Consider the following 9622-nt stretch of genomic DNA (forward strand, 5'->3'; position numbering starts at 1 on the left):
CTAGCAAGAACACAGCTCTGCTGATGGGGCGGGGGGAGCGTGTGTTGGCAGATCTCAAAGACCTCCTGCCCTGTTAGTCACCGCCGGCTGGGCGGGCCCGCCCGCACAAAAGCAGAGGCTGTGGGACCAGCGGGGCCTCACGGCACCTGCCTCTCTCCACCCCAGGGTCTCTGGGCTTCCTCGCCTTTCTCTGCACTCCGGGGGTCTCTGAGCTCCCCGCCTCTCTCCACTCCGGGGTCTCTGGGCTCCCCGCCTCTCCACCCCACTGCTGCTCCTGTTCGTGTCCACCAGCTGGACCCCAGAGAGACCCTCCAGAGTGCTGGAGAGGAATCGTGGCTTGTTGAAAGCCTGGGCCGGGTGAGGATGTGTGTGCATATGTGGGCAGGGGTGTCTGCCGAAGTGTGTGCGGGGACCTGCTGCCGTGGTCTCTAGCTGGGGGCCTTGTGGACGTGGGCGGGAGGGACTGCCACCTCTCTCTGGATGCATGGTGGTCCTGGGGTAGAGGAGTGCTAGAGCTCAGCCCTGGAAAAGGAGGTGCTTTCTGCTTCTGTCGGCAGGCTTGCCGTCCAGCAGCGCACATGTAGCTGACAGGCTCGTGTTGTGCCTCTGCTCTTGTTAGGAGGGTAGAGTCCGTGCGAATGTGTTTTTTGCCTCATTAAAAAAAGTATGAAGAGAAATTATTAATGGCTTTGAGTGGATGTTTTTCCAACAGCTCGATAGACTTCTGCGTAGGAAAGCTGGACTGCCTGTTGCTCCTTCACACAGTGTCTTGAGAAATTCTGAATATCAGAGACAGTTTGTTTGGAAGACCCCTAAAGAAACTGCTCCGGTGTTTGCAGCCAATCAGGTAGTGCAATGGATTCACACGGTTCTGAGTGTCGCCTTCCAGTCTAGCGATGTAGCTTTGCATAGAAGGAGGCGTTGACAGAGGTCTGAGGTAGGTTCCGGAAAGCAGGGAATGAGCGTTCCGCTGACCCCTCATTCCTCCTGATTTATGGCAGTAACATTATGCCGTCCTAGGCTGCAGTGGCTGTTGCTGCCAGATCGTCACGTATGCTAAGTGTGAGGCAGGGCAGTGAAAGCCTGGCCACTGGTAAGTTGGTGCATGCAGTACGATTTTTTTATTGATTAAAAAAATCATGGCATTGGTTTTACTCCCAAATGGCGTGTTTAGCTGACTAGTCTATTGCATGGTTTCTGTCTTGTAAGAAAGGCATCACTGCTTTGGGTGTTTGTTGAAATAAATATGAAATATGTGGAAAGGACACACCACGTGTAATTGTGTCCTTGTATCTGATAAACAGTAGTAGGAGCTGTCCGTTTAGCTATATTTGTAAAGTTCAAAAACCATATTGGTATGACACTGGAGTTTGTACACTCTTGCACGTCTTGGTTCAAGCCACTGTGACTAGTAACACCGTTTTGCTGCCATTGTCCTCTGGATGGTCCTCCGCTGTGAGCCGTCCTGGAGGGTCCTTCCAGGAGGTCCGGCCAAGTGGAACGCCTCCCTCAGCATGTCCCAGAGGCTGTGATGGCTTCGTCTTGGCCTCCTCCTGGCCTTGGTGCTTTTCCTTAGACATACACACGGCCACACGCCCGCACTGCCTTGTCTCTTGTTCCACACCCGAGTGCCCAGCGGGCCGTCAGATTCAGCGAGGACAATAGCGTTCTCCTGTCACATGAAGAGGCACGGCGCCAGGCACCCTATGAATTGTGCCGGCTTTGGGCTTGGTTATTATTCTGTTGTTTAAACAACTTTGACATTTGAGCAACATCTGAAGCCCCTGGGAAGCAGCAGAAAGTGATGTGAGCCCTGAGTCACCTGGCGAGCGGGACCCGTGCTTCCCTGGCTAACTCGTGGGTCCTCTTGGGCAGGAAGCATTCCTGAAAGGTGATTCGCCCGAGCATTGTGATCCTCCCGCTTTCATGTGAGGTTTGACCTCGGAGGAGAGGTGGTTCATGGCACAACCTTGCTGTCTACTTTGGCAAGTCAGTGAAAGCATTGTGTGGAAATGTTGGTTTCATAGGGCAAACCACTAGCCATATCTTTACTGGTAGTTTCATTGATGAGGGTTTCAGTGGACGTGTTGGGAAGCAAATGCCCTTTGTGAGTTCCAGGCGTATCATTTGGGGTCTGGGGCGAAGAGCTCCGAGACTGCCTTCCAGCCAGCTGAGGGGGAGTGTTAGAGGAAGCCTCGAGGTCTGTTCACCAGTCTTCTGAGAGGCTGTCTCGTGTTAGCCAGAAGGACACACTGTCAGGGCCTGGCCTGCTGGAGGTGGACGCCTGCACCACCTGGCACTGACACTCCGTGGTGGGCCCCTCCCGCTTTCAGCTGCCTTCCTGGTCGTCGGTAGTAATATACATGAATCAGAAACCGGCTTGGGAAACACTAAAGACAAAAGGAAACATTTAAAAATAGAAATGTAGTCATTACCAGAACACTTTCCTGGCCTTAATAAAAAGCTAAATACAGGCAAAGGAAAAAAGCAATCTAGACATGTTGAGCATACCGCGTATTCAAAATGTTAAGAATTTTCTGTTGTTGCAGGAAGAAAAAAATTTCATGCCTAGAAGCTAAAAAAAAGCCCTTAGCGCTGGCAGGAGAGTGCCTAATATGGCCGATGTCCGTGTCATGTTTTTAAAACAGACCTGTTTTACTCGCCCTCGGGGGAGGAGGGGGATTCTGGGGGAGGAGGGAGATTCTGGGGGAGGAGGGAGATTCTGGGGGAGGAGGGAGATTCTGGGGGAGGAGGGAGACTAGGGAGAAAAGATCAGACAGGTGTCCCTGGCCGTTTACCTTGGTGTGAGATCTCGATTGCAGTAACTGTGACCAAAACGTGGTGGTGACTGCGGAAGGTTGACTTTTGGTGGACGTGGGAGAAATTATGGTCATTTGAGCTCTCCTGATCTTAACAGGACTTCAGCGACGATTTTTTGTGTCCTGGAATTCAGCTTTATATATTTTCTTAAGTAGTTAAGACCTAAGTTCCACATATTTAAACAACGAAACCAAAATAATTTCGTTTCAAGGTTTTCCACAATAAGAGCCAATCTGTTCCGCAGTTCAAAGGTAGCTCGGTCATCCACGAAACTGAATACAAAAGGAATTTCAAGGGTTTGTCTCCAGCGAAAGAGCCAACGTTAAGAAGTGACTTGAGAGAAGACGGAAGTCTGGAAGCCGTGGCTCCCGAAAAGAAGGTACCGCCACCTCGCGGCCGGCACAGGGCACAGCCCAGGGTTTGAGACTCCGCACGTTTCTTTTACTTACCGCCACCTGAGGGTCTTTTTAGCTAGTTCATTAGTCCATTTGTTCATCAAGTGTCAATTGAGCCCCCTCCTGAGAGCAGCACGGGCAGGCACTGAGGAGTCACGGCCAGTACACACGAGCCCAGGCCACGCTGGGCAGGAGGGACACAGACACGGAGATACAATTGACATGGTGTGATGGGTATGTGGTGTAGGCAGGCAGGTCTGCTATGCTCAGAAGCAAATGCTCAGCCTTCCGTGATGAGCTCCAGGGGTAGGAGCAGTGCTTGAAACACTAAGTTACAGAAGTTAAGCATACACACATGCTTGCATCTGAAACCAGAGCCTTAGCATGCGACGTGTGGCTGGTGTAGTTCACGGGATGGATCTCAGGCTGTGCAGGTGGCTGCTTCTGTGTGAAGTGACAGCCGTTTCGTTGCAGCATCAGGCTGGATTATTATCAATTTCAGGTAAACGGGGCCTAAGTACTGTGCTTTAATCTCCTGTAATGTTGACACCCGAGGCTTTATGGGTCCTAAGATAGAAAGTATATGACTAAAAGTAAAACGATCTCTGTGAAATGGTAACACACACGTGTTGGACCTATGATCTTGGGAGAAAAAAGAGTGGTTATTCAGTAAAGCAGTGTGGTGACTTACTTAGCAGGCTCTTACGTTTAACTGCTGTAACACAGTGAAATCTAGACTGTCAAGGGCAAACATAAGATCACTCTGCAGTATGTAGTCACATTACGTTTACTGAGATATGTCTTTATTGATTTTAAAATTTTCTTCCCTAGCCAAGGGTCTGAAAACTTTGTTGTTAGAAAATGAAACTGTATGCCAAGCTAGCCTTCAAAAAAAACGACCAGATATGCTAGTTTCAAAACATGCTTGTCAGTATCTTGTGACTTATGTAATCTTCAGTAGTTAAAGCCTCTAAAAACAGAAGTACGATTCACATCCAAGTCTGTACAACGTGTATGCTTTCGCTTTTTAGTATGTAACATACTTTGAGCATCAAAGGCTTAAATTGTCTCCGTTTTAGTGTAACAAAGCAGACGGCCCTTCAAGACTAGAAGCAGGGATGGAAGGAGAAGCCTCGAGCCAGCCCAAGAAGCTCAGTCCCTGGAGACATCAGAGGCTTGGGTGCGTGCTTCGGTGGGGGCGTGCCTGTGGTGCTGGGCGGTCACTGTGGCGGGAACGCTTACTCTGGTCTCTGTTAGGAAGGTGAATTCCGAGTACAGAGCCAAGTTCCTGAGCCCGGCTCAGTACCTGTGCAAGGCTGGGGTGTGGACCCGGGTGAAGGAGGGCGCGGCGGGGCAGGTGAGTGCACAGGGTTCCCTCGTCTCCACTCCAGGGTGATGTACAGTCAGGGTGGAGGTGGCAGCCGGGGTGGAGACATGATTGAAAAGGTGCGCTGCAGTGGTCGTGGTGCAAGTGTCAGAGCTCCACGAGTGTGTGTCGAGGACGTCGTCATCAGTGTGTTTATGCCACTGGCTTTTTAGAGATGAATATTTATTAATATTTATTGTTTTTGAAGTTAAAAGCATGTTTAAAATCAGACATTTGGTGGTGTTCATGCATTTAGTTTACAGAATGGTAGCCCTCTGGAGGTGACAACTCTGTGACACACAGCCCTCTAGTTGCTCCAATCATCAAACCTCAGGGTTTGACGATTCCATGGTGGCACCACTGACACTGTGCTGTTGCCATCTGATACTGTGCTGGCAAAGGAGCAGTGCAGCCATGCCCTTGGGGTGTGAGTGGTGGTCTTGGGTACCCTAGCTGTGCCGTTGGGATGTGAGCGGTGGTGTTGGGTGCCCTGACCTTGCTGCAGGGGTATGAGTGGTGGTGTTGGGTGTCCCGGCTGTGCCGCCGGGATGTGAGTGGTGGTCATGGGTGCCCCGGCTGTGCCCTTGGGTGTGGACAGTGGTGTTGGGTGCCTGACAACGGGAGAACCTCTGGCCCTGGAGCTGGGCTCAAGGGGAGGCAGCAGACCTCAGGCTGAGAAGTGCCACTTCAGTCCTAGCTCCTCGTGGTCAGAGGGTAGCTGGGGGCGTTTTTGTTGCTGTGTAGGTAGCAGGTAGCATCTTTTCAGCCCTGACTTGACAGTTTTTGGTGTCCTGCAGAATGAGCTGAATCACAGTGTTTCTGCTTAGTCCGACACCAGTGCTCCTCCCACCCCTCCCTGGCACTGCAAGCAGGGGTGACATGGAGGGGCTGCTTACAGGCACAGCCAGGACATGGGCCCTGCCGGAAGGCCTGGATGTGGAGCGCTGCTGCTTGAGCTGGCAGCTCCCAGATGTAGGGCCTAGTGCCTGCGAGCCCTGTGGGTCATTTGGGGTTGCTTGCTTCCCTCCACTCTCGCCCTCCGCTCTCCTCCGTGCGAACATGGCTCAGTGACTGACAGGCAGAGTGAAGGACGGTGCTCGGAGCTGGCCAGGTACCAGGCTGTGTTCCTGTGTCCACCTAGAAGTTACCTTAAAGCCATGAGCAGTGCCATTTTTAGAGTAACTACTGAATCTGCGTTAAATTTATTTTTTCTTAGTTGTTGGATAATCAAACTACATTGGTTGTGGTAATTTTATTCCAGTGTATCGTCCACACATAGGACTGTATTTCAAGATAAAGTCCCACAGTGGAAAGACACTTGTTATTTGATAGACATTGCAAAGACTGAGTGTAGATGCTTACACATAGGGGATAATTTTGAGGTTAAAAGATTTTTTGTTTTTACCCGTTTTCTGAGTTTGAATTTTCTGCATACGAGTTTTAAACAATCTTGTGGAATTCTATATTTGGGAAAAGAGATTCAAAAATGGAAACATTGTACTTACAGTATTTATATCATGTAGTCTGATGACATTACTTGACCTGGAAAGGCATCTGTGTGTGGTTTTAGTTGATTTGGGAATGGCTTATTCCTGTCTTCCTTGGAGACTCTGGTTGGTGGCTGTAGGGTGTGTTCTTTTTTTCCCCCTTTTGAGTCAGTGTCTCACTCAGTTGCCCAGGCTGGAGTGCAGTGGCACCATCATGGCTTACTGCAGCCTTGACCTTCTGGGCTCAGGCGATCCTTCCGCCTCAGCCTCCTGAGTAGCTGAAACTACAGGTGTGCATCACCACTCCTGGCTAATTGGGTTTTTTTTGGTAGAGATGAGTCTCACTGTGTTGCCCAGGCTGGTCTTGAACTCCTGGACTCAAGCAATCCTCTCACCTTGGCCTCCCAGAATGTTGGGATGACAGGCGTGAGTCACTGCGCCTGGCCTGAATAGAGATTTTAAGCAGATTTTAAGGGCGGAGCTTCAAGGCATTTTTGCACTGTGGAGCTGCACGTGGAGAGGCCGGCAGGTGGCAGCATGACGCACAAAACGCAAGGGCTCCAAGGGTGTCAGGTGCCTTCCTGAGAAAACACAACTTGCATTTTAGGGAACTCCACTCGTCTTGTAGTTCATCAGAACATCGTTTGTGTCCTGTCACCTTGTTGAACATATCACAGTGATGGTTTCTGGGCTGCTCTTTTGAATGCTGGGATGGGGGTGGGAGTTTCCTTCCAGGGGGAGCCGGGAGGGTGATGGGGGAGCCTGCCGTCTGCTGCGTCCAGCAGCAGGTTCTGTTGCTGCCTTCCGCGATGGCAATGAGGTGTCCTGGTTCACTGAAGTACCGAGAAATCCTCGTGGACGAGGTTGTATATACTTATAAGGGGAACCGCCAGGCACTTCACTGACCTCCATGACTTGGCGTGGCGCTGCCCAAAACTAAGCGTGTTTCTGTGTTCCTCCCCAGGGCGCTCTGAATGCCATGTGGTATGCAGAGGTTGGTTGCTTTTGAGCTTTGAAAAACTACATTAATGCGTAGCGTGCTTGTGTAATTCTGCTGGAGTCGAAAGTAGGTGTCAGCCTTCTTCTTTGCTGCTAGAATTTCTCCCTGTCGGCTGGTCTGAAATAGAGTAACTACATTGTGCTTCCTTCCGCTTGATGTTTTAATTTCTGCTCAGACACGCCCCGTCTGATGAGCTGTGTGGCTGTGGCTGCCGTCCCTTGTCCTTGGTCTCTGGCTGTCACTGTGTGCTGCCTTTGATACGCTATGTGTGATATTTGGGAAGGAGCATTTGCAACAGTAATTGACGTCTGGACTCTTCTGTGTAGGTTAAAGAACTCCGAGAGAAAGCTGAGTTTTATCGGAAGCGAGTCCTAGGAACACATTTTTCTCGGGACCATTTGAATCAGATTCTGTCTGAGAACAACCGCTGCTGGGACGTGTCCTCGACCGCCAGCTCGGAAGGGACTGTCAGCAGCAGCATCAGAGCGCTGGATCTCGCGGGGTGAGGCGGCGTCGTGGGTGGGGGAGTGTGCCGATGTGTCGGGGTGTCTGGTGGTCAGGGGAGACGTGGGAACATGCCCCGACTACTCACGAGGTGTCCCCTAGTTGGGTGGAAATGTGATAGCCACTGGCTTTGTTATTTCCAGCTTATTCCCTAGTAAAATAAGCAACGGAGACTCACTTTATGTGTCTGTGTGTAAGTAACGCAGAGTGTAAATCCAGAAGGTGGGGTGTTAATAGCAGCGGGCGAGGGGTGATTACACGGATGATAGAAAAGGATGTTAAAGGGCGAGAAGGAGCGCCAACAACCACAGCAAAACTGGGAGGATGTGAGCTGTCAGTTCCTACCATCATCTCGCTGTTGGATCTGCTTGGCTCCTGGATTGTGGGAGAATTGTCTGCTGTTTGGGTTTTAAAGCGAACATGTATCACTGTAAGAGAAACAGCACGTTGGTTTATGGCAAATAAAATAGTTTCAGTTGTGATTGTATATTAATATAGTCGTGCATACCAAATTAGCCTATACGTTCTTATATGTGACCTAGCATTTTAAAAGTTCCTTACACGCTAGGCGTGGTGACTCACGCCTGTCATCCCAGCACTTCGGGAGGTGGAGGCAAGAGGACTGCCTGAGTCCAGGGGTTTGGGATCAGCCTAGGCAACACGACGAGACCTCATCTCTACAATAAATCAAAAAATCAGGCAGGCGTGGTGGCCTGCACCTGTGGTTCCAGCTACTTGGAAGGCAGAGGCAGAAGGATTACCTGAGCCTAGCAGGTTGAAGCTGTGGTGGCTGCGAGCATGTCACTGCACTCCAGCCTGGGCGATGGAGTGAGACCCCAGCTCAGGGAAAAAAAAAAAGTTCCTTACAAATCTATTCTTTAAGACTGTATCAGAAAGACACATCTGAAGTATTGAGTTTGAGTCCGCTTATTTGATTCCACATAACTTGGGCGTTGCACAGACCATCATTGAGCAACTGGATGAGTTGGACTGTGGCATCCTCAATGGTAGCTGCCAGCTGAGGGCTGAGCAGGACATCCGCGGGGAGCAGGCGTGTGTGGAGGTGGGAGTGAGAGAAGATGAGCATGCCATATTTGGGGATCTCTTAATAGGAACTCCAGGTTGTAACTGGCACCTGTTTATGAAATGAGCTCTTAATTAGGTTTCTTCCTTAGCCGGCTCAGCAGTGTGGGTGGAAGATGTGTAGTCGTGAACAGTGGAAGATGACGGACTCACTGAAGTTGGTGTAAACGAAGAAATGCAGAGACTCTGACTTAAAATAAAACTTGCTTTCTTGCGCAGAGATCCTACCCTCCATAAGACTTTGCAGAAATGTCCTTCTACAAAACCAGAAGAAAAAGGAAGGATCTTGGAAGAACAGCCCCAGAAAGATGGCCCGGAGAAGCAGGGTGTGTCGGATGCCCCCGCACCTGTCCGAAGGCGGCTGGCGTGGGACGCGGCGCCCACCACAGAGGATGTGCAGAAGCAGCCCGTAGGGGAGGAGGAGGAGGGCAGGAGGAGGGCTGCGCAGGTGCCGGGGGGCGAGCCGGAGGGGGCGGCCATGCGAGAGAAGCCCCAGGAGGACGGGCTCCCCGAAGGGTGAGTGTGGGGCTGCCTGGCAGCCGGGGACGGGGGAGTGGTTGCGTCACATTGGCACGGTGCACACGTCTTGCCTTGTTGCTGAGTGTGGCGGTTCGTACTGTGGATTCATGACTAGTGAAGGGCAGAGTTTGCTTCAGTGTCACTGGTGGGGTCTGCTCTCTGCTTGATGAGCTAACGTGGGCGTTTACGTCTCCGCTGATTGGCAGCTGAGCCCCTACACGCTGGGCCCGTGCAGGAAGCAGTCGGGATGGTTTTCAGGTTGTGAGCCGCCAGAGTCGCAAATGTGTCAAGAAGAAGGACTTTATGTTGAGGAGAAAAGCTCTTGTCCTTTAACATCAGGCAATGCTGTCCAAAAGTGAGAGAAGATTTCGCTGCGTTTTTATTTATTTTATTTTATTTTATTTTTTGAGTTGGAGTCTCACTCTGTCACCCAGACTGGAGTGCAGTG

The 9622-nt window shown here is 50.8% G+C and overlaps 1 protein-coding gene across 1 annotated transcript in view; it reads left to right on the forward strand.

Moving 5' to 3' along the window:
• The window catches only part of MDM1 (Mdm1 nuclear protein), a 42415-nt gene that overhangs the window by 21091 nt on the left and 11702 nt on the right, over positions 1 to 9622 (forward strand). Inside the window, exons 6-11 of the mRNA XM_021716852.1 lie at positions 3032 to 3199; positions 4295 to 4395; positions 4473 to 4572; positions 7033 to 7062; positions 7395 to 7570; positions 8875 to 9171. Coding sequence (XP_021572527.1) covers positions 3032 to 3199; positions 4295 to 4395; positions 4473 to 4572; positions 7033 to 7062; positions 7395 to 7570; positions 8875 to 9171 — 872 coding nt within the window. The remainder of the gene's footprint in view (positions 1 to 3031; positions 3200 to 4294; positions 4396 to 4472; positions 4573 to 7032; positions 7063 to 7394; positions 7571 to 8874; positions 9172 to 9622) is intronic.

This window comes from Carlito syrichta, unplaced genomic scaffold (genome assembly GCF_000164805.1).
Source record: "Carlito syrichta isolate Samal-C Ts95f unplaced genomic scaffold, Tarsius_syrichta-2.0.1 Scaffold309019, whole genome shotgun sequence".
Classification (NCBI taxonomy): domain Eukaryota; kingdom Metazoa; phylum Chordata; class Mammalia; order Primates; family Tarsiidae; genus Carlito; species Carlito syrichta.